Here is a 24,918-nt window from a genome sequence, read left to right as displayed (position 1 = left end):
ATGCAGAGTTCATCACGTGGCTGCAGAACCTATTTGTCCGGTGATGCTGCCTGTCACAGTGGAGTCAGATGTGATTGGAATTGGGGAAACACTTGCACAAATTCCTTTACTTTTGAAGCCATTAAACTTTAATTGCTCAGCCCATCAAGTAGAAGTTCAATTGCTGCTGATTGTTGTAACTACAGGCTTTAAATGGATGCTGTAAATAGTTTTACCTGCTAGTACTTGATGTAAGCTGTTACAGTGTTAATTTTAATGATGGCGCCAGCTCAGTGTGAAATCTGAATCCAAGATATAAAATGCAAGCTCTCTTTTAGTGCGTGTTACTAAACATTTATTGCTACGTGCATTTGAATGATCAGCAAATAAAAACCCAGTGATGGCTGCGGTTTATAACTGGTCATTAGAGTCCTCATCCATCAGAACACAGAAGCCTGGACGTAAAGGGGCTATTTGCATAACTACAGTTATAGGCTTGATTTCTGGGAGTGGAAGTAGTCCTTCAAGCTCACATGGAGATGTTGGATGATGGAGCTGGACAGTTTAAACGGCCTGTGAATAAAAACTGGGATGCACTTGGAATCTGCATCTTGGCTATTGACATGCTTGGGGGTTTTGCTGTTGTCAGAAGTGATCAGCAAGCGTTGGCAAACTTCGCACGCTGGCTACTTGAGGTTGTATTGTGACTGTAATGGAACAATTGACCTCGCATTCACAAAGGGTGGAATTGGATTGAAAACGAGCAGGGTTGTGGCAGAGAAGTGTGGCTGTTTGAAAATAGAGAAGTGGTTTTGTACATACAGGCGAGGCAATGCTCCTTGGTGTGCCTGTGGCTCTTTGTACCGTTCACAGCTACTACTAAATATGAGCTAATAAGGGTAAGATTAAAACCCAAGACTTCTGCCTTAAGCAAATGTTCTACCTAAGAAATCTTATCTGTTGTTGGAGCGAGTTTAGAGGAGGGCACAGAGGTGCTGCGAGGGCTGGAGCAGCTCTGCTCTGGAGCCACGCTGAGAGAGCTGGGCTGGGGCAGCCTGGAGAAGAGAAGGCTCCTGAAGGGGAGACCTGAGAGCAGCTCCAGTGCCTGAAGGGGCTGCAGGAAACCTGGAGAGGGGCTTGGGACAAGGGATGTAGGGACAGGCCAAGGGGAATGGCTTTAACCTGCCAGAGGGGAGACTGAGATGAGCTCTTAGGCAGAAGCTCTTCCCTGGGAGGGTGCTGAGGCGCTGGCACAGGGTGCCCAGAGAAGCTGTGGCTGCCCCATCCCTGGCAGTGCTCAAGGCCAGGTTGGACACAGGGGCTTGGAGCAAGCTGCTCTAGTGGAAGGGGTCCCTGCCCGTGGCAGGGGCTGGAGCTGGAGGAGCTTTAAGTTCCCTTCCAACCCAAACTGCTCTCTGGTTCTGTGTCTATGTATTGATGCACCAAAAAGTTTCTATACTGTGTGGTAAGGAGCGGATCTGATAAGTCTCTAATTTCAGTCTGGGTTGTCAGTTTTACCAGCTTACTCGTCTTTCACACCTTTTTCTTTTACATCTTTTAAATCAGAAAGTTTCATTTTCAGTGAGTTTCGGTTTAGGTAACTTCACCCCTGGAAGAATCTGCCAAGAGCAGGGCACAGGGGTTCAGCTGAAGCAGCAGAGAATGGTTAAGCCAGAACAGCCTACACTCGTGTGATTCTCTTTGTGTGCAGTCTTTGCATTGCCTTTTAAATACATGAATCTCAATCTTGTTTGTTTGTTGTTTTTCTTAGGGGGCAGCACTTAAATACTTGCCAGCTATTGTCAATGATGTGAAATTAGTATTTGACCCAAAAGAACTGAGGTGAGTAGAGTCCATGAAATGTGTAGTGTGAACTTTGTGTGCATCTTTACTGTGCGTGCATGAATAGAAACACGTGCAGAGGCAATGAAATACGATCACCTGAGATGCTTTATCACTTTGGTTTATTACCTTTGTTCCCTTGCAAGTATTTGTAGGGCTGCACAAATAGCCTGTTTCCAAGTGACATGTACTGCATCGAGGTTTGACAAATGTCCTGACAAACACTGCGGTCCTGTTGACTACAGCCGTGTCATAAGATAGCAAGAATCATCAGTCAGGCAGCTGCCAGCACACCTTGATGCTTCACTCTTTCGTGTATGAATTTAATGTAAAGAACTCTGTTCAGTGAACCCTGGTGCTGGATTGACAGTAGCTCATCAACACAGGAGCGTTAGTGAATAGACAAAGGGTAAGAGGAAGATGTCAGAGTGAAAAAGCAATAGAGAAACCAAATCAAAACCAGTATTTCAGGAGAACTTTTATTAACTTAAAGGTTAAAAAAGAACAGTTTCTCCTTCACAGTGCAACTACAGGGTGATTATGTTGGGAAAAATAGAACATATCATCTAATTTGATTGCACAAACCCATCTATGTTTTGCCTGTTTTCCTTTGTGATCTATTGTGTCAAAATGAGGAAAAAGATGAAATAGGAATGAAATAGGTAAGTCTAATCCTCATCTAATGTTCCAATGGACTGAGGAACCTGGCGTTTGCTTTCTGCTTCCTGTGTTGTGAAGTTCTTTACGTGTACACGGATGCTTCCTGTGGGCTCAGGGGGTACATCTTAACTGTGGAGTTTCTGGATTCAGTATGAATTTTATGCATGATAATAAAAAGTACCAGGAAAAGAGACCAAATGGAAATTAGCAGGGTTTGGCCCGTTTCACCTCAAGCACTGGGAAAAAGATGAGACAGATACAAGAGAGGGCAAAAGAAAGGCACAGAAACTAAAGGGTGTGAAGTGACAGGCCAAGGGGAATGGCTTTAACCTGCCTGAGGGGAGACCGAGATGAGCTCTTAGGCAGAAGCTCTTCCCTGGGAGGGTGCTGAGGCGCTGGCACAGGGTGCCCAGAGAAGCTGTGGCTGCCCCATCCCTGGCAGTGTTCAAGGGCAGGTTGGACACAGGGGCTTGGAGCAAGCTGCTCTAGTGGAAGGGGTCCCTGCCTGTGGTAGGGGCTGGAGCTGCATGGGCTTTAAGGTCCCTTCCAACACAAACCAGGCTGGGATTCTGTGTCTATTTACAAACTCTATTACATCTGGAAAAAATAGTTTGCTTGTTCCAAATGTGTGTAGTTGTTCCTCTTGTTCTGTTCTACTGGATGTTTATGTGTTTTGTAGTGATTAACATATCTTTTCCTGTCCCTTTCTACATAGCAAACTCTTCACTGAGTTCATCCTCAATGTTCCCGTAAGCCGGCTCACAATCCAGAAGCTGTACTGCCTGATAGAAATAGTTCACAGCGACCTCTTCACGCAGCATGGTAAGCAGGACCTTTGCAACCATTCAGCTGGCACGTTATTCATTGTCTGCAGGACTCTGTTAGCACAGGGCTTGTCCTTGCTGCCAAACGTGGTGGAGGTTGGACCCAATTGAAGTCCTTCCATTAGAAGAACAAGAAGATTTCAAATACAAGGAAAAATGCGAATTGATGCTTGGTGCAGGTTATAAATCATAAAGAAGTGAGACACTGGCACAGGGTGCCCAGGGAAGCTGTGGCTGCCCCATCCCTGGCAGTGTTCAAGGCCAGGTTGGATACAGGGGCTTGGAGCAAGCTGCTCTAGTGGAAGGTGTCCCTGCCCTTGGCAGGGGTTGGAGCTGGGTGAGCTTTAAGGTCCCTTCCAGCACAAACCAGTCTGGGATTCTATGAAAGTAAAAACTTGTCTTTTTGAATTTAAAAGGGCACTAGGCATCCCATGTATATTAACTTTATTTTATCAAAAGGTATGAATTCAGCTTTTGTGTTTGGTGAAGTTCTATGGAGAAAACGGATTTTTTCATGTCCTTCCTTTCTGAAGCATCATTCTCTCCCTTTAAGATTTCCCTGGCTGAAGAAAACCAGCATATAGACTTCTCAGTGTGCTGTTCATCCATGTTGCTTATTTTCTCCTCTTATATTAGTGAGCCAATGGTAGGTAACTTTGAGCTCTTGTCTTACAGATTTCTTCATATAAGGTGAATCATGTTATTCTTTCTTGGGATGACTTGGGTTAAAATAACCTAAACTGTTTATGTGCTGTCAGAAGGAGGTAATGAGGGAGCAAATGGGCAACGGTTCACTGATAAAGGAAATCTGAAAGGGTTCTTCTGTCTGATCAGAAGTGCTGGGACCACGTGTTGCACAGTGCTGATGCAACAAACTCTTCTGGTTCCAGTGTGAAAACTGATCTTGGTGGGTTGGCTTTGTACTGGCAGGTCTTCGACCAGATCAGGGAATCACAGAATCATAGCATCAACTGGGTTGGAAACGGCCTTTAAAGATCATCAAGTCCAATTGTTCCTTGATGCTGCCAAGACCACCACTAACCCATGGCACTGAGGGTCTCATCTGCATGGTTTTCTTACCACAGCTGTGTGACTTGTACAGGGTCTGGTAACTCCTATTTTCTTCTTGGCAAACAAGTATGAAGCCAACTCTATCTGCTGCAACCTGTTAGGTTCCTTCGTTTCACAAAGCTGCAATTTCACTGCAGTTGGGCAGCACTGGTAGAAGGTGGGATATTGTGTGGGGCTGGTACTGACCACTGGGGAAAGACATAGTGTTGTTCTTTCCACTTCTTTCCACTTCATTTTTCCCTTTTGATTTAGTAGCAATGAAGAACGATGTCCAAAGAACTGAGCTTTGCAATTTGGCACTTAATTTGGGCTGTATTTCCAGTGAGGTTATTTCCAACTTCATGATATCTAGCAAGTACATGTGAAATTAGTGACTGTACACGATACATGTTACGTGCATGTTTAAACCTCTAACTTTGAGTGAAAGAAGTCTGAGAATTAAGACTGGAAGATAAAAGATCCTGGAGGTTCCGAGCCTCTCAGGATTGAGATAGAGCTTTTCCCTAAGGAAGCCTCCAGTACAGTTGTAGTCCCATTTGGGCAACAAGGTGTAACAAGGTTGTAAATTTACTTCCTGTGGTTATGGATGGTGATGAAGTAAAGAATGAATCTCTGAAAGAGAGAGTCTACCAGCCATGTCCCCATGTGCTGCACCAGCAAGTCCAAAGGCGGTTCGGCTTGATCTGCTCTTTGGAGATGTCCTGTTGAAATTATTCAGCCCTGATGAGCCAAATCAAATGGTTTTATTCTCAACAGCAGGGTTTGCAAGAATAAAAAGGAGGAATGGAGATGGAGTCGCTGGTGTTGGGGCCTGGTAAAATCCTAATAGTCTCTCAGAGCATCTTTGCTCTTTCAGATATGTACATCCATGTTACTCCTTCACTCATTTTCAGCTCACTGTCTGTGTAGTAATCTTTTCCTTCTCCTGGCTGCTTTTAGGCTGCAAGGTCTCTGGGGCAGAAGTCAGTAATATCCTGGAGTATACTGAACTTACTTGGATAGGAGCTAACTCAAACCAAGAAGTTCTGGCTATAAAAAGCCCTCCTAAGGAAGGCTATAGGGGCACATTATGTGTTTACTGTATTAATCGTTGACTTCCCTTAGTCAAACAGTTTCACTCTCAGAGGTGAAAGGAGGAATTGTGTGTGGCTGGTTGGCTTTTTAAACCTCTTTACCTCAGCCATGTGGTTGCAGCAAAAGGTACAGTCCAGCATTACTGAGCTCCTGAGGAATGTAAATGCATCTGGTTTAATGGCAGGGTCATCAGTCTGAACTCAGCCAAGGTTTCTTGACTGAACACTGCTACTTAATGGGTTTTGGATCTTATCAGGGTGTCCTTATGGAATCTGAGTTTGGGACCTTGGATGAGAATGTAGTGAGGTGTTGTGGTTCGTATGGCTTTAAAAAGGACAAGGCTGAACCCAGGGCAAGGCTCTAAAATACACCCTACACCTGGGCTGGAGCAATCCCAGGCACAGCTACAGGATGGGCAGAGAAGAGATTCAGAGCAGCCCAAGGAGAAGGACTTGGGGGTGTTGGTCGATGAGAAAATGAACATGAGCCGGCTTCAGTGTGCGCTCGCAGCCCAGAAAGCAACCGTATCCTGGGCTGCATCAAAAGGAGCGCGACCAGCAGGTCGAAGGAGGTGATCCTGCCCCTCTGCTCTGCTCTTGTGAGACCTCACCTGGAGCATTGTGTGCAGTTCTGGTGTCCTCAACATAAAAAGGACATGGAACTGTTGGAACAAGTCCAGAGGAGGCCACGAGGATGATCAGGGACTGGAGCACCTCCTGTATGAAGACAGGGTGAGGAAGTTGGGGCTGTTCAGGCTGGAGAAGAGAAGGCTGCGTGGAGACCTCAGAGCAGCCTTCCAGTATCTGAAGGGGGCCTATAGGGATGCTGGGGAGGGACTCTTCATTAGAGACTGTAGTGACAGGACAAGGGGTAACGGGTTAAAACTGAAACAGGGAAAGTTTAGATTGGATATAAGGAAGAAATTCTTTCCTGTGAGGGTGGTGAGGCACTGGAATGGGTTGCCCAGGGAGGTTGTGAATGCTCCATCCCTGGCAGTGTTCAAGGCCAGGTTGGACAGAGCCTTGGGTGCCATGGTTTAGTGTGAGGTGTCCTTGCCCACAGCAGGGGGTTGGAACTGGGTGATCTTAAGGTCCTTTCCATCCCTAACTATTCTGTGATTCTATGAAAATGTGTTCTTTTCTGGTTCTGTCATGTGCAATTTATAGGTTTCCTTATGAAATCAAAGGTAAGTTTTCATAGAATGGAAAGGGCTTGGAGCAAGCTGCTCTAGTGTGAGGTGTCCCTGCCCATGGCAGGGAGTTGGAACTGGATGGGCTTTAAGGTTTCTTCCAGCACAAACCATTCTGTGGTTGTGTGATGCTGCCCAGATAGAGATATCATCGGGATAAAGGATAGTTGTGAACAGGGAGATGTGCAGTCTCTGCTGTGGAGGAGTTCATTTAATTCTGTCCTACTCCTTGATTTTTGTAGAGAGGAAACTTTTACCATACAATCAGCTAGGATGGAAAAGACCTTTAAGATCATCAGAAGCCCTTTCCATAGGGGCTGGATGCTTCCAAAGGGTCATTGAAACACCCCAGTATTCATCTGTGCTACTTGGGTGCAGCTTTTTGCATGCACAAAAGCATTTTCTATCACCAGTGATTAACATCCTGAAACAGCAAGTTACTTGATTTTGAGGGTTGAATACAGCCTTAAATGTACTGGTGTGGACAAATATATATGTATTTGGCTTAGGACATAAGCATATCAATATCTACTTATGTATGCAATACAAATATGATACTGTAGGTATCAGTGTAAACATAGAATCATAGAATAGTTAGGGCTGGAGAGGACCTTAAGATCATCAAGTTCCAACCCCCTGCCATGGGCAGGGACACCTCACACTAAACCATGGCACCCAAGGCCTCCTCCAACCTGATCTTGAACACTGCCAGGGATGGAGCATTCACAACCTCCCTGGGCAACCCATTCCAGTGCCTCACCACCCTCACAGGAAAGAATTTCCTCCTTATATCCAATCTAAACTTCCCCTGTTTCAGTTTTAACCCATTACCCCTTGTCCTGTCACTGCAGTCCCTAATGAAGAGTCCCTCCCCAGCATCCCTATAGGCCCCCTTCAGATATATCTCTGAATATATAATAATTACACAAAAATAACTATATATGGCCATATAGAATTAAAAGCAGATATTAAGTAACACTTATTCCCCTACCACAGTAATTTACATTAATCTGTTACAGTGCACACAATCCTTTTCTGTAAAGCTTTTGCTTTAGTCCAACCCTGCAGCTCTTCTTCCTTTCGTCTCCCTCTCCCTTCCAAGCCCCACTCACTTCAAACCCCAGACCAAAGGCAGCGTCTCTTTAAGGTAGCACCTGAAGCAATTGCTTTGTGCAAGTCTCCTGTATGAGTACATCTAAATGTAAGTATGAATTTATAAACGAGTGTGGAGCAGTTTCTGATAACCTGATGCATGTTTTCAGCCCTCGATATATAATTAATTGCTGGTGGTGGTTGTGTCTCATCCTTGCAAACGTCACAAGCTTGGGTTTGTGTAAATAGTGATTTGTCTGATTTGCTTTGTCCCATGGAGTTGTTTGTATTCTCTGTTGCTTTGCTTTACAAATGACTTCCAGCTAATTACCAAGTGAGCTGTGTAGCTGCTGTACTCTTAGTTAGGAAATCCAGTGATTTCTCCATTAGGAAATTGTTAGTCTATTAAATATGAGTAGACAGCATATAGCATTTATAAGAGTTCTTATAACAGAATCATAGAACGGTTTGGGTTGCAAGGGACCTTAATAATCCTAAAACAATCTTAAGGTCCTTCCCAACCCAAGCCATTCTGTGAACATCAAGTTGCACCCCCCTGACATGGGCAGGGATGCCTCACGCTAGACCATGTTGCCCAAGGCTCTGTCCAACCTGGCCTTGAACACTGCCAGGGATGGAGCATTCACCACTTCCCTGGGCACCCTGTGCCAGCGCCTCAGCACCCTCACAGGGAAGAGCTTCTGCCTTAGATCTAACCTGAGCTCCCCCTGTTTCAGTTTGAACCCATCGCCCCTTGTCCTATCGCTACAGTCCCTGATGAAGAGTCCCTCTCCAGCATCCTTATAGGCCCCCTTCATTGTTTTATTACGACTGAAATGGCAAGCACAGGTTAGTAAGCACAGGTTGTGTTTTCCTGGCTACATTAACTAAATGAGCCATAAAATAAAGAAATGCGTTTGCCAGTGTCCCTCCAAATGAAATGGTTTCAAATTGACAGCAATGTCTTGCATGTGTTTAGCTTCAGCAGAGTTCTGGTGCCAGTGCTTCATTGGAAGTCTTTGCTCGGATGCTCCGGAGTTGCTAATGCCTCCTGAGCATCCTTTTATAAAGATTAATATTTTATTCTTGCTGCACATTCCTGTGGCATTAATCACTGGGGGTTGGACTTGAGCAGTAGAGAACAGATGTCAAATTACTGCTGTCTGTAATCATTGTGCATCATCCTCGTGAGCTATCACAGGGCTGGCTTTAGAGCAGGAGACTAATGTTATAGACTATGGATTTATCAAGGTTGCCCATTAATCAGGGCCCGGAGGGGTTTGTGACAGGCAGGCTGAGGAAGGTTAAACTTTCCTCTTTTGTATGTCGAAGTAATCAAGATATGATGCACTTAAAATATGATCTCATAGAATCATAGAACAGTTTGGGTTGGAAGGAACCTTGAAGTTCATCCTGTTCCAATCCCAGCCACGGGCAGGGACACCTTCCACTGGGGCAGCTTGCTCCAAGCCCTGTCTCTACACCCTTCAAAGAACATTCTTTGAATGAGAGGCCACTTGTGCATTGTACTTATGTAAGTCACTTAAGACTGATGAGTATTTCTCTTGATCTACTAGAGTTTGGGTATACTTGAACACTGTTATTTCTCATCCTGTACATGTGAGTTTACAAGGCAGGATGAGGATGAGTCTTTCAGTTCCTCTCTAACATCTTGTGAAGGTGGAGTGCTCTCTATTCTGCATTATAGCACGTGGTTTTGTTGCTGTTTTTCGGTCAGTGACCTTTACTTTTCCCCATTGAACAGTCTGTGGGAGCAGGATTAGCAGCCTTTGTGCTGGGTATCTTGCCCTAGGGGTGCGTTCATGGAGCTGCTCCTCCTAGAACTCTTCCCTTCTCTGTAGGAGGCTGAAGGCTGTGATCACCAATGACCTGGGAGTCACAGAATCCCAGACTGGTTTGCATTGGAAGGGACCTTAAAGCTCCTCCAGCTCCAACCCCTGCCACGGGCAGGGACACCTTCCACTAGAGCAGCTTGCTCCAAGCCCCTGTGTCCAACCTGGCCTTGAACACTGCCAGGGATGGGGCAGCCACAGCTTCTCTGGGCACCCTGTGCCAGCGCCTCAGCACCCTCACAGGGAAGAGCTTCTGCTTTATCTCTGTTTGCCCTTTCTCAGTTACCTCTTTCAGTGGGACCACTCAGGTACTTTGCAGAACTGGGATGGGTGGGAGGGTGGCTCCTATCCAGGCATTCTTAACCTCATGACTTCATTTTCACTTGCTCACGGTTTTTGCAGGTTTTTATGCTTCTGGTTGAAAGGAAAGTGACTGGAAATCTGGAAGTTATCATCTTTTCCCAGGTTCTCTGGTCCTGTGTAAGCACTGAAGCAGCTTGGCTATTTAGGCAGCGCTATGAGGTTATTTAAAGCTGTGTATGTAACCTTGTGTTTTGTGTGCAGACTGCAGGGAAATCTTGCTGCCAACAATGACGGAGCAGCTGAAGTATCACTTGGAAAGACAAGAAGATTTGGAGGCTTGCTGCCAGCTGCTGAGTAACATCCTGGAAGTGCTGTACAAGAAGGATGTGGTGAGTATTGTGTGGTTCTGTGATGATTAACACTGAAAAGAAATGGATCTTAGTGGAATGAATCGAGCAGGTAACTCCTGATGGCTTAGATGTTCTTTTGTTGTTTATTCCCCAAACCAGTGTCTCTTAAGCCTTCCTCTTAGGTATCCAGTGATGAGGATGTGTTGTGTGACATCTCAGGATGGTTCCTACTGTTTGAGGCACATCCAGTGTAGCGCTGCTATCCAATAACATTTTTGCAGATATTGTATAGATAATAAATTGATATTGTTAAGAGTTTAATCTTTCTTTTTCATGGTATTTAGCCTTTGATAACTGAGCACAATCCAGTGATAAAATGTGGGTTATTACACAGATCCAGGGCAGGAAGGACAGTGGTTAATCGGGATGTTTGGTTCATCAAGGATCAGCACTGTTTGCTTTAGATAATTATCTGGGAAAACACAAACGTTGGATGTGGAATTGTGTCCCCTTTCCCTCTCAGGGCCCCTTTTGAAGTCATCTCCTCCAGACTAATGAGAGCCATGAAGAAGCCCGTTTATAAAGTACAAGTCGGAGCAGAGCTCATCTCTTTCTCTTTTCTCATGTGTTTTTTGGCTTCAGTTCCTGGTGGCATCATTCTGCATGAGGCTTCTGACCTTGGTCTTAGAAGCTGGTTGCCCTGAATATTTCGTGTTCAACTCTTAAGTTGCAGATTACCTCTAATACACAAATACTAATTTGGAACAACTGACTGAAATCTCAGGTCCTCAACCAAAGCGTTGTGCTTTGCTTTCCTGTTCCCTTTAATTGGGCTGTTGCAGAACAGCCCCAGGATGTGGTAATGCCTGTAGGCTTTGGATGCTGGAAAAGCGACTTGGGAAGATAAAATGATGAGGTAACCAAATGCCGTGAGCTTTGCTGGATTTCCAGGGACTTGCTTTTCATTCAAATAAGTAACGCTATGTGTCAACTTATCAGTGACATGTATTAATAAAATAGACTTTCTGTGGTGTTTGTTAAAATGGGAGATTTGATTTTCTGCTTTTGATCAAGAGCAGTGTTTTATTTAACTTCCACAAGACAGATTTAAAGGCAAACAGAAGTAGTTCAGTTGTATTGGTGTCTGTTGCATCTAGTTACCACTAATTTATTCCTTTTCCTTAGGGGCCAACGCAACGACATGTCCAGATAATCATGGAGAAGCTATTGAGGACAGTAAACAGAACAGTCATTTCCATGGGACGTGATTCCGAGCTCATTGTAAGTGTCTCTTGATGTAAACTTAAATACCTCTGTCACATCTTTTGGAACCTGACTGTAATAGGATTCCAATCCCAGGTGACCCAAAGCAATCAAAACCTTCTGTAACTGTCTTTGTGTTCAGTAAGCTGTGAAACTGGCTTGTGGGTTTTTTTTTAGGTGGTTTACATAGGGGGGAGAAAGAAGTACTTCAAAATCTCAGTGGCCCTGTGATGAGGCAGATTTGAGATGTCTCTGTTAACCAAAATGACGTGTTATTTGTAATTAGCCAGTTGAAGAGTGTGGAAATAAGAGTTGTGTGTTTGTTATTAGCAATCACTTCACCCTACAAGGATGTACCTGCCTTTTTGGACTACAACTGACACCAAGGTAGTGGCTGTATTTGAATGACTGAAGTATAAAGCCCCAAATTCTTACGTTTTGCAAACGTAACTTGAATTACGGCATTTGAATTTAAGTGTATCAATACTATTGGTCTAAATAATGACAATTAGCTCGGCCTGTTGATATCTAAACCAGGGATAGATCTTAGTGTGGTTTTGGAGGCTTGCTGTGTGCTTGCCTTTACCTGCTATTCTTCCTTATGAGTCTGCATCTGGCAACTGATGCACAGGGAATTGGTCAGAGCGGACCAGGTTTTTCATCTGTCTGTGTAGTCATCCTTCTGATCTACACTGATTTGGTTCATTTTGGTTTGCTGCAAAGATTTCTTTCTTGAAAATGAGTTTATTTGTTAGCCAGGTATCTGAGTCCATTCTCTATTTGATCTCCTATTTCTTTTCTAATTGTATTTCTCTCTGTAATTGCACACAGTGATATTTGACTTGTGCGGAGGACAGAGCCTGCGCATAGCATCTTACCTACTGGTGTCCCATTTACTTGGCTCATGGTGCTGCTTGTGTTGGCAAACATCCTAAAGTCTTATTTTTGTCTTTCGTGCATCACCCACAAACTTTACTTTCACCTTCAGTCATCAATTTGATTTGTACTGATGGTTTTTACTGCGAGAAGGTGGTAATGGATCACCAGGTCTATTGTCGGAGCAAGAAATGGCGATAAGTAGAGATCATTCCTACAGAATATTCTAGTGCTGGGGTACAGTAACAACGAAAGGAAGTCAAAAGGTTTATGTTATTAGTTTGTGTGTTACCAGAGGAATTATTAACAATATGCAGAATAGATACATTAACTCTCTATAAGGGTACAAGACTTGACCGCTTCCCTCAGTTTGGCTTGGTTTGGGTTGGAAGTAGCGCAGAAGGATTAGCCTTCTAAGCCATACCTACAGGAAACTTCATCAGCTACAGTGTGAATGTGAATAATTACTGTTTTGATGATCGTGCCTTAGATGATATTTAACAACTTTAATTATTCCTTTTGCATTTATCAAATTATATTTGATAAAATCCTGTGTATGTTTTAACTAAGTGCAGTTGTAATTAAGAATATCTGTAGTGCTCATGAATGCAGCTTGAACTCCCTCTATCTACATACTCTGTAATTATGGGATGAGTGTTAATGGGGCTGGGTATTTTCCATGAGTACTTACTCCTAGCTTAAAATTCAGTCTGTGGTCGAAAGGATGCCCTGTGATCAACAGGTACCACTTCATTTTTGTAGTGTCAGCAAAGTAGGGGGAGTGAATGGAGTGACAATGAGCAAGCAAGAGCCTGACCCCTCTTGGATCAGAGTCAGGTTGAATTTATGCATTAATTTTCTTCTGTCAATGCTAGCAGAGTTTCACCTGGAGCTTATATCAGGGAATGAGCCATAGAGGAGGAGTAGGAGGAAGGAATGTTACAAATAAAGGATCTTACAGAGGCATAGTTCAAGCAAGGATAACCTTGTCAAAAGAGGTAAGATACAGGACGTAGCAAATTGTTCCTTACGTAAGTATAGCTGTAGCGGTGTACCAAAGCTGGAGTGTTTTCACCTTGAAATACTGAGCTTAGGGCATCTGCATCCAAAACTGCTGTTGCATAATACACTTTAAATATTAAAAATCTACCTTGGATCAGAAATGGTGAGAAATTGGCATCTATTCCTCTAGAGTGAAATATATATATATTAAGATTAAGCTTTCAGCTGGAAGCATTCCTCTGAGCATCCTGCTTTGAAGAGCTCAAACAAATGGAAGACGTAGTGCATTTCGACCAAGAGAAGACTTCTTTTCTCTTTGGCAACAATATAGCGACACATTCACGATCCCCTTACGGTGGCAATCAACCTTGTTTGATTTCCATTCTTTATAAACCTCAGTTCTAATCCTTATGGAACAACTGTGGTATTTTGCATGGGTGAACTTTCATGTTTTACCTCTGTAGATCCCAAAGACAGTTGTTGGTGGAATCATTTTGATTTCTGTTTTAATAATACTCTTCATATACCCTTCTGAGTTTGGTGCTTGCATGACTTCCATCGGTGTTGTTTCCGACTGTGTGGTAGGTGAGCGGGAGGTGATGTCTCTGAGGGGATGGAATTCGATGTGATCAGTGGAGGATTGTCAAGAATTGAAGTGCTCAAGAGAAAATGGCCTTGGAACAGAGGCAGAGGAGGTGGAGTCCTTAAACATGACGTGCTTTCTGTTCACTAACAACAGAAGGAGGGGCTGCTGCATGCGCTGGTGTAACGGGGATGTGACGCTGGATTTATGGTTTCAGAAGGATAACTACCATAAATAATTCAAAGGACTTTCTCTACATTGTAACATGGAGGGGAGGGTTCCGTATGGCTGATCCCGAGTGACTGTTACCAGGTCGGTTTCCTTTGGAAGAGCATTGATGAAAGATGAATGAGTTGAACTAAATCCCTGACCGTCAACATAAGGTTGCGATGGCGGTACCACCACCACAGTCTGTTTCCAATGTATTTGCTTCCCTGTGTTAACGAATGTTCCACCTTAGTCCAGGAAATAAGAAAGGATTTGAGTAACTTACCTGACACCTGTGTCTCAGTCAGAATAGGGAGGCATTGGTATGGGGGAGGACCGTCTAAAGGGTTTTGCTCTTCAGCTTCTTCAAGGCCGTATTTCACGTTGGTGGCAAAGTTTCTGTCTGTTAAACCTTTAGATTGCAGCTTCTCCATGTTTAATTGCACGAGGTGCCTTTTCCTGCAGCATTGAACAGACTGGAACAATTCTCCAGTAGTGCCTTTTGACTTTGTACACCTTTTCTTTACGTATTTGCTTCCTTAAATGTGTTTCTAGATAAAACCCACAAGCTGTTTTTATCGTACACCTTCAAAGAGAATTATCTTCAAAGACCCGTTGTAAGAAGCAAACATAGCCAATACATAGAGTGTAAGCAAGAGATTAAAACCTGATTTGACCCTGATTTTGGTAGGAGTTGGTAGCAAGAAGACTTTAAGTGAACGTCTGTGATACTGCTTGCTCTCTTCTAGCCTTAAGAACTTATTAAAGATCCAAACCCTCAGCGTCACCAGCGTGTGTATTAATGAAGATTAAGCACAGTCTGGCCACTTACGCAGGTTGTTTCAATGAAAGCAGTGAACTTATATCTTTGGGGATTAACATCAGTTTCCAGGCTGCCATATCAAATGAGTCTTTAACATGCAAGAAAAAGCCTTGTCACCCTTTTAATACTCATTATTTCTGGCTACTTTTTCCTCTGTAAGCCTCACATGTGATTTTGATCCATTTACTGGCTGAGTAGAAGGTTCTATGTGGCATTGTAGTTAACTAGATGCAACCTCTGGGTGCCGAGGTGCCTGATGTGAGGTTGGGGTTAGTTGCTGCTCACATCAGTTGGCTGTTGGGCTACTTCTGCACATGCCTGGAACTTGTGGTGCAGCAAGAAGTCACCTACAACCAGGTCACAAAATGTCTCCTACTGAATGTGTTTAGAATCTTAAAATCCTGGACTGGTTTGGGTTGGAAGGGACCTTAAAGCTCCTCCAGCTCCAACCCCTGCCCCGGGCAGGGACACCTTCCACTAGAGCAGTGTGCAACCTGGGCTTGAACACTGCCAGGGATGGGGCAGCCCCAGCTTCTCTGGGCACCCTGTGCCAGCGCCTCAGCACCCTCACAGAGAAGAGCTTTTCCTAATGTAATATTACCTTGAAACCCCCTAAACTGAGAGTAACTCCTTGAAGCCTGAAGGACAGTTTCAAACCATCTCTTTCCTTGCCTAGTAACTTCTGCTGAATGCTGTGTTCCATGCGAATCAGCATATTGCCCTCCTTCGGTAAATCAGAATTGACCAGCTACACTGGCAGGTCCGAAATGAATCACAGCTGCTCCCTAGTTCCTTGTGGCCATCAGCTTGGCATGTTTTTCACTTCCCAAGCCAAGCAAAACAAGCTGGTTTCTGAACTTTCTAATGTCAGAAAGGACATCCAGGTGGCGGGTTTGGATCCCTGTGTGTGTGCAGTTTTGGGCAGATGCTTCAGTTGGCAGAGCTGTGCGACTCCCTGATCACTGTGTAAACAGACCATCTTGGTCCCTTTATGTGGTGGAACAAATCTAATTCCATTTTGATAATGATAAAACAATCCAACTCTCAGATGGAGGAACAAAGAAGGTAGGAAGTGGCCTGACTCCCAGGACACTGTCCCTACTGAAAGCGGCTCTGAAGAGCACACAGTGGTTTATGGCAAACAAAGTGTGAACACCTCCTGCGATCAGTGATAAAATGTGGTTTTTAGATACTCTCAGGATGTGTGTCTCGGAAGCACTGGTCAGGAGAGGACTTCCTGACTCACTGATGAGTGGAGTGTTTCCCATATTGCTTATTTCCCCTCCTCTACACTTTAAAACAAGGACGTGATGAAACCAAACCAGAAATGCTACTGAAGTCATCAGAGAGAAAAGGGTTTGTGGTGAGACCTGAGCCTGGAAGATTTAGAGATGCCCCTTGGGGATAGTGAAGGAGAATCTATGTAGGGTGAAGTTTGTATCTGTCAAAGGAAAGAGGAGATGGTGGCAGCACTGGAGAGTGACAAGTGTAAAGCAGAGCAGAGAACAAGGGCTCTCTGGTGATGTGGGAAGTGAACACTGGAGTGATCAATCAAAGGCAGTGATGGATTCTCCATCCCTTGTCATCTTCCTGGCAGGATGCCTTTCTGGAAGGCAGTAAAATACAAGTCTAGGTCTAAGTAAAATATGAGTTATTGATGGTTATTGAAGAGATTTCTGAGGCTGAAGTTACTTAGGACTTGAAGCTGGATGTAAATTGTCTTTCTGTGCCTGAAATCTGTGAAGTTTGGGGTCAGTGGGCTCCAAAGTATTGGAGGGAGCCTTATTTTCTTCCCCAGACCTCTGTGGTGTAAAAATGTATAGTTTGTTTTAGTGAATTGCATGATTTCTTATCAAACCCATCTGAAATTATGTATTGCAACCTTCCTTTCACAAACGTGGAAGTGGCATCTGAATGATGGCAGTGCTTTTGTTCCATCACTAACACTGAGCTCTTCTACTATCACCCACGCAGTGAGTGGGTATGGAGTGTGCCCTCCTCATGTTCATCAGAACAAACTGCACTCACCTCCACCAATGGACAGCGAATTTCTGGCACTCCAATTATTTTTAATAAGCCACAGCTCTATTTTATGGATGCTGGCATCATCCTCAAAACTCTTCCATGCAGTCTGTTTCAGTCTATGGGAGCAGAATGGTGTCGGTGCAGCAGTCATATTTTGAGTGGCAATCCAGTTAACAAATCCCAGTAGTAATATAGAAGCCCTGCTATTTTACAGCTGCTAAAGAAATGGTGCAACCTAACAGCCTGCTTGATTTGAAGGTGTTCATGAAAAATGAACCTATTAGATTTTGAAGCGGTGATTAACCTTTAAAACACAGAGTGTAATTAAAAGGCATCGACGGTGGTTTTGCATCTTAAGCAAGAAAAAGCAAACACTTTGTACCAATGGTAGGATTTTCCAGTTTTAATCATGATTTTTGTTTCAGTTTATCCTGATTCTTAAACTATTTTTACAGTGACTTTTTCTGTCTTGAAGAAAACAAGTGCTACCCACAGGAATAGTGTTTCCTAATAGCTCTAAACCCAAGAACGTAACTGCCGCTTAATGGAAATCATACGGACTCAGGAAATAGCAAGTAATAGAAAATCACTGCAGTATTTATTGACTAAAAATCATTATTAAGCATGAGATGGGAGAGGTGCATATAGCAAATCAGTGTATGGAGTGTATCAGTGAACTCGGCAAAGCGATGTTATGTGCCATGTGGAAGGTAAAGGTGCATTTTCTCTGCTGTAACCTCCTACCTGCACTTTGTACGGTCTCCTAAGTTAGGGGGAGAATAGCTTTGTCAGTCACATGGAACTAAAAGCTCTAAAGAATGAGGGGTTTTCTTTCAGTGTCTATCTAACCTGAGCTGGAGTGATTCTAAAGGTAATACAAGATGATGCGTTTTCCACACTTGCAAAAAGGTTTTATTACAAATCCCATGGGATGGTAGGACAGGACCCGAGATGTCATTGTGAAAAGCAAGGCTCTAGATGGATGTTGGCTTTCCCAGTCTTAAAAACATGTATAAAACTAAAAATCTGCAACTTGGTAAGAAAATAACCTGCCCATGCAGAGAACACACTGTAAGAACTTCCACTTTGAGCTCTTGAGACGCTTCACCAGTGACTTCTCCTCTGTCCTTTGAAGGGGTTGCAGAACATTGGTCTCTGTGTGAGTCAGTAACGTAAAACCAGTTCAGTTTTGTGTCAAGCTAGAACATTCAGAACAGGCTTATGGGGAAAAGCTACTGATTCAGTGACACTTATAATCTATAACTGATTGCCATTGAGGGATGCACTGATTTGATTAAAAGAAACCCCAGTTTAGGCGTTTTTGCATGGATGAGCTCATGAATTCTTAACACTATTTAAAAATAAGACTGAATACTGTTATAGTTGTATGTCCATATTTGCTCTTTCTTTCTGTTTAGGAAAAAATATATTCTTTTTAGGAAATATTTGGGGTTCTAAAGCATGTTGGATGAGCTGTTGTGTAAACTCTGAAACGTTTCCAGTTATAAACAATATAAAGTACATGAAACACGTGTTTCTTTTCCACATGGAAACAATTGCACTTCCATCCTGGTCCACAGGATCCCCTTCCTAATCCTTCAGCTTTCACAAAAATATGTGGGGATTTTGGTTGCTATGTACAAGAACTTGTAGCCCTCTTGAAGGTTACCTGTAAAGGTGACCTTATTCCATTAAAGCATGCTGAGATTAATTTGGAGCTGGACATAGGCTGCTTCTGCACTTCTCTTCCCATTTTTACTTCCTTCTCTTTGCTTTGGGTGGGGGGGAAAGCATGTGATACTCCTTAATGGATTTGATGCTGAGCTAAGAGGAGAAACAGTGTGAACCAAAACACCTCCAATGTTTCAGTATGTGCAAACTCTTCTGCTCATGATTACTTTTCTTCTACCTAAAGACTGAAGAGTTTGTGTCTTAGTGATGCTGCAGGGTATATGTGATTTCAAACCAGTTTGGCACATGACACTGTGACTCAAATGGGCTTAAATCCTTAAAAACACAGAAGATGATTCCCATTCCCTGGCTGCTTCTAGCATGGGAAATTTTTCCACAAATGGAACTTTTTCCATAATGCCAGATGGAATTTTAATGACAATAGCAAATACTTGGAGGAAAAAATCGTGGGTTTATAATTGAGAGCAAAATTTAAAGTGTGATTTTCAGGAAAAATCCCCCCAAATGAGGAAAAAAAGATGGATTCCCATCTCTTCCCTAAGTGTGTTGGTTAGCAAGTACAGTTAATGGATTGAGAGATAAATTACGATGTGCTGGAAAACCCATCTGAAAAGCTGAGCAAATAAATAGCATCTAAAATTTACAGCTCCTTCCAAACTGGTTCCAAAGCATGATGCACACTATAAATTCTCTGGTGCCTTCTGCAGTGTTGTAGAGGTTTTCCAAAGGCTGCATTACAAAAAGATAGTAAATTAGGGCAAGTGCCAACAATTTGTAGAGCTTTTGGTTTCTCTTGGTGGGGTTGGGTTTGTTAATGTGTCAGAATGTGTCATTTAGACGTTTTTGGGTACCAAAAGACTTCGAAGTGAGATCTAGGACAGATGATTGTCCTGTAGCCATGACCCTGTGCTGTGGTTAAAGGCTCCTCCTGACCTCGGGAGGTTTCTGGCTGCTCACCCCTTGAAGATGAGCAGCAAACGTGTTCCTCTGGTGATGAGGACAGAGCTAAATAAGAAATGATGGCGCGCTGTCAAGGTGTGGTACCTTAGTTGAAGTCTACATCGCATGAAGGCAGATACACACGGAGTCACATCTTAGAGACTAGTCATGGTCTCAGACCACATGAAAAATTGTGCTTTGTCCAGGATAACTGTGCTGAAAACTGCACTCCCCGATCAACATGGATTTGTAAAACTGAAGACCACTGCAAACATAAGGCTTGCTTTGTTATTTCCTCCCCTTGTTGTTGTTTAAAGACAATAAACCAAACCCCAAAAGGCTTGAAAACAACAGTGATATTGAGCTGTGTACAGGATGACAGCCTACAATTTACCAGGTTAGAATGTGACGCTTTCAGATCTAAGGAGAAGGGCGGGGGGAATAGTTTTACTTTCCACCTTTGTACAAATTTCAATTCAGGTTTTACATCCCACATTGGTGAACTGCAAATCAAAGTTGGCAAGGGATTAGGCAAGGGGTTCTCTTAACACCTTGCTTCTGGACAGGAGTCTATAGGTACAAAGGCCTTTTTGGTACACAGGGTGAGAACTGGATGTCACCACAACGGTCAGAACCACGTTGGCCAGTAACTGCTCAGTCTACCACGATCCCGTTTAGCGAGGATTGATAGAACTCCAAGTGTTTGTCAAAGAAGGCCTTGAACTCCACATGGACTTGGGTTAAAGGAACCAGAGTTTCCATCTTCCGTGCTTTTTTGATTCAGTTTTGGATTTTTGCTTGGGAGTGGAGGAGTAGCTCTCCTGAGAATAAGGCAAAGGTGCAACCTGAGTTTCCTCAATAGGATGAAGTTTTCTCAAAACTGGCTGTAGTTTATCTTCTTGCTGTTTAAAATCCAGTTCCACGCTAAAAATGGGATGAGAAAAGCAATTGGTTATTAATTGTGATGACAAAGATTTCAATTAAACCCACATCTGATGCTTAGTTTCTGACATTCAGATGTAAAACAAACGCTTCAGTTGGATCTCCACAGTTCTTGCACTGCAAGGGGAAGACGAAGGTTAAAAAAAGGACATATTGCAAAAGAGAAATAGGAATGGGATAGCGTAAAGTTTTCCCTCCTGTTTAGGGGAGCCTTGAGGACTATAGTAGATGTGCTGTGAAGTGATTGAAAACTAGAAATCCTACTTCTCCCCCTTATTTTTGTGGTGAAATGCTCTTTGAGGGCTCCCAGGCTGGCTTCTCTCCCGTCTACGAGGCCTGGGAGGATGGGGTGGCAGCCAGGAACCCCAGAGCAGACTGCTGAAAGAAAAACATCTAATGATGTAAACCCATTTATTTAGTTGACTGTATCCTAGAATCCCAGCCTGGTTTGGGTTGGAAGGGACCTTAAAGCTCATCCAGCTCCAACCCCCTGCCATGGGCAGGGACGCCTTCCACTAGAGCAGCTTGCTCCAAGCCCTGTCCAACCCTTATTTCAACATTTATGCTACAAATTGTTTCGAGTTTACCTTATAAAGCAAAGGAGCCACATTATAAACCTCATCAAAAGGGTAAGGCTGTCCCAAAACCAAGTCCTGGCTGCTTAGAAATACCCTGAAACGTCATGAGTTTGATTGTGCTAAAATGGGGATATCAGTTCATTGTGAATCCCCACCACATAAATGCTTTCAGTATTACGATGAATCTCAGAATGAAGTTGACTCTTCCTTAAGAGCTCTCTAAATCTCATGTAAAGTGGCATGTAAATTTGGGCAGAACGTGGCATATATTATAGTAGCTTTGTACCAGAGAAGGGCCACGGGGATGATCAGGGGCTGGAGCACCTCCTGTATGAAGACAGGCTGAGGAAGTTGGGGCTGTTCAGCCTGGAGAAGAGAAGCTGCGTGGAGACCTCAGAGCAGCCTTCCAGTATCTGAAGGGGGCCTATAGGGATGCTGGGGAGGGAACTCTTCATTAGGGACTGTAGTGACAGGACAAGGGGTAACGGGTTCAAACTGAAACAGGGGAAGTTTAGATTGGATCTAAGGAAGAAGTTTTTTACTGTGAGGGTGGTGAGGCACTGGAATGGGTTGCCCAGGGAGGTTGTGGATGCTCCATCCCTGGCGGTGTTCAGGGCCAGGTTGGACACAGCCTTGGGTGCCATGGCTGGGGGGTTGGAACTGGATGATCTTAAGGTCCTTTCCAACCCTAACTATCCTGTGATTCTAAGTCGGGGGGACAGAAAACGGCATTTCAGCTCTGCCACCGGCACGGTTCATTTTTACTTCTTTCAGAAGTGATTCTTGCAGGGGAGCTCTCAAGAAGCACTTGATGTAAAAGATGAATTGTTTTTAAAGAACCTTGCTGAAGAGAGTGATGTTTTTCATAATCAATTCCTATTTAAGATAGATCTCGAGAGAAAAAACATCTTAGATCTAGTCCATATGACAGAACCCATGTTATTATCATCCTCTCCTGTATAAACCCGTTTTCAGCAGTTCAGGCTCAGCTATTTGCAGCCAAATGAAATATTTTGCTGCTGAAAATGAATGAAAACATTAATTATTTCAGCATTTAGAACTGTAAATTCTGCAGAAGAATTGGCTCTTGTCTATCAAGATGCGTTTATCCAGCTTTGTCGTGTACCTGCTCTGTTCAGGCAAGCAGCTTGTTTGCAAACTTAAGTTTCAGTCTTTGTGCTGCAAAAAAAAGAAGCCAAAAACCTCCTTATTTTGTAATTTTCCACATATCTTCCTAAATTATCTATAGCTAGCTTTATTTTTGGTCTTTCTATCAAGCATAGGCAATACTAGTAAAGCCAGCAAGTGTTATGTGTTTGTATGACTTTCTTATATCATGTTACTGCCCTGCAGAGCTTTCTGCTTCCTGCATTCATGACCTTGATTTTGTCACCTGTCACAGCTCTGACAGCTCTGTTTTGCTCAGTGCTGGGTTTGTATCCAAAGTCTCTACAGGTTTCCTCTCAAAATGACCTTTTCCTGAAATACTCCTTATTCTGTGTGGTTCTCTCCACTCACAAATTTGGTCTGGTTTTGACTCTTCTTTAAGCCTCCCCCATAATAACTCCATATACTCACACATTTACAACTTCCTTGGGCAACCTGCTCCAGTGCCTCACCACACCACAGTGAAGACTTCCTTATATCCAACCTAAATCTCCCCTGTTTCAGTTTAAACCCCATTCTCTCTTGTCCTGTCACTACAGTCCCTAATGAAGAGTCCCTCCCCAGCATCCCTATAGGCCCCCCTCAGACACTGGAAGGCTGCTATGAGGCCTCTCTCTTCTCTTCTCCAGGCTGAACAGCCCCAACTTCCTCAGCCTGTCTCCATACAGGAGGTGCTCCAGCCCCTGAGCATCCTCGTGGCCTCCTCTGGACTTGTTCCAACAGTTCCATGTCCTTCTTATGCTGAGGACACCAGAACTGCACACAATGCTCCAAGTGAGGTCTCATGAAAGCAGAGTAGAGGGGCAACGTGGACACCGTGGACACCTCACTCAAGGTATGAATACAAGGTGGCCAACTTCCTCAAGCTGCTTTTCTCTGGCTTATCCCAGTCTCTAAATCCTATCACTGTGGATTAGGGATTGCTGTGGAGGATTTTCTGCTTATGGCTTGGGCAAACTGTCCAAGCTTGTGAAGCTTTGTTTAGGCTGGGGATAGTGGAAAAAGAAAGAAAGAGAGGATTATAAGAGTTTGAAACAGGTCTTCCAAAAAGGTCACCTCACTTGTTAAAGCACCTGCTGGATTCCTTGGCTAAGAGGAGGTTTAATTTCTTTATTTTTCTTAGGAATATATGTATTAATTTGCTATATTCAGTGCCAGTTTGGAACACTTGAGCCTGCAGTAGCTGACCTAGCTTATTTGGATGATTTAGAGAATAGATGAGTTTATTTTTTGCACACTGGCAGCAGAGTGAACTTTCCCTAATCCTGTTGCTGTAGAAGGGATTGAAAACAGAGTTTGAGGAGTCATAACCATTTGGGTTGAAGCATATGGACTGTGGGTGGGTATCTAGCAACAAGCTTAGGAATACGGATGGGTTTTCTTCTTCATGCCACAGTCACAAGTTATTAACATGAATCATTTTAAGACTATTAGATGCTAATGAGAGGATACGTTGGTTATTTGCAAGATGGACAAATTCAGGTTCAGGACTGGGTTGTTGAGGGCTTTATGCACTTGTCTCTTGAAACCTCCACGGATGGAGCCTTCTGTGTTCTGCCTTAAGGGAAAACCTTTCTCCTCCTACTTGACCTGGGCCTTTCTCATCTCATTCACCCCCCTTCTGTTCACCTTTTATTACCTAGTTTATAATGTGAAGGCCCAAACCCTACAAGCATTTATAGAACAGCCCAGCTCTTTGCATTTAAGTCACTGGGTGAACCAGGAATTAATGTCACAGTGTCTCCTTCTGGATAACATTAACTGGATGGTATGGCATGTCACAGCTTGGAATAGTGGGATCCAGATAAGCACTGATCACTCAAAAACTGCCTGACCATACTTTTGAGGGATCTCATGAATTTCCTATTTCAACCTGCTAGTCTCGAAGGCCAGGATCTAAAGCAGTTGGTGTTAGCAAGCCATTAAGATCCATTTTTACTGCTAAGCATCTTAGTCTAGAGATAAGATGAGAGAAAATGTAAATTAATTAGTGTGGGTAGGAAATAAAAAGATGACATTGCTATTCTTATCATGTAGGTACCTGATTTTGCTATCTCAGGGATTGATGTCTACTTGTCTTATTGCCATATTTATGAATATTAACAATTATCACTATATCTAACCTTTACAAGTGAACTACTTCCACATGGGCTTGTGCTGCCTAATGAATTGGTGATTGCAATCCTGTTTGATTTGCCACTGTTGTATTGAGAGCTACGTGGCAGAGATTCTGATCATATATGTTCTGTTGAGTACTTGGAATACATCTTAAAATTAACTTCAATATCAAAGACAAAACCGAGCATTGAAAACCAGCATAATCCACCATTTCAAAGGTGTAAAAAGTGGCTAAATTAGTGACAAGAGAAGAGCTTTGAGTAATTCTCCCCACCAAAACTCCTCCATCCCTGGCAGTGTTCAAGGCCAGGCTGGACAGGGCTTGGGGCAAGCTGCTCTAGTGGAAAGTGTCCCTGCCTGTGGCAAGGGGTTGGAACGGGATGAGCTTTAAGGTCCCTTCCAACACAACCCATTTGTGATTCCATAAATACAGCAGTGTGTTATTGATTTGTCTGTTCTCCCTATG

General features: G+C 43.5%; 2 protein-coding genes and 1 long non-coding RNA gene across 4 annotated transcripts in view; 1 reads left to right on the top strand and 2 right to left on the bottom strand.

Moving 5' to 3' along the window:
- DOCK1 (dedicator of cytokinesis 1) overlaps window positions 1–24,918 on the top strand; it is a 315,311-nt gene that overhangs the window by 81,811 nt on the left and 208,582 nt on the right. For both annotated transcript variants that reach the window (XM_062635214.1, XM_062635213.1), the window contains exons 24-27: window positions 1,751–1,821; window positions 3,197–3,303; window positions 10,149–10,276; window positions 11,423–11,518. In XM_062635214.1, the coding sequence (XP_062491198.1) occupies window positions 1,751–1,821; window positions 3,197–3,303; window positions 10,149–10,276; window positions 11,423–11,518 (402 nt within the window). The remainder of the gene's footprint in view (window positions 1–1,750; window positions 1,822–3,196; window positions 3,304–10,148; window positions 10,277–11,422; window positions 11,519–24,918) is intronic.
- LOC134172252 (uncharacterized) overlaps window positions 17,405–24,918 on the bottom strand; it is a 60,312-nt gene continuing 52,798 nt past the window's right edge. Inside the window, exon 2 of the long non-coding RNA XR_009967884.1 lies at window positions 17,405–18,265. This is a non-coding gene — a long non-coding RNA (uncharacterized LOC134172252). The remainder of the gene's footprint in view (window positions 18,266–24,918) is intronic.
- The window catches only part of INSYN2A (inhibitory synaptic factor 2A), a 45,991-nt gene continuing 38,477 nt past the window's right edge, over window positions 17,405–24,918 (bottom strand). The window contains exon 4 of the mRNA XM_062635227.1: window positions 17,405–20,571. Within this exon, the coding sequence (XP_062491211.1) occupies window positions 20,388–20,571 (184 nt within the window). The 3' untranslated portion in view covers window positions 17,405–20,387. The remainder of the gene's footprint in view (window positions 20,572–24,918) is intronic.

Source organism: Pezoporus occidentalis, unplaced genomic scaffold (assembly GCF_034315485.1).
Source record: "Pezoporus occidentalis ecotype Australia unplaced genomic scaffold, CSIRO_AGI_Poc_V1 ctg45, whole genome shotgun sequence".
Lineage (NCBI taxonomy): Eukaryota > Metazoa > Chordata > Aves > Psittaciformes > Psittacidae > Pezoporus > Pezoporus occidentalis.
This window is presented reverse-complemented; position numbering and strand designations above follow the sequence as displayed.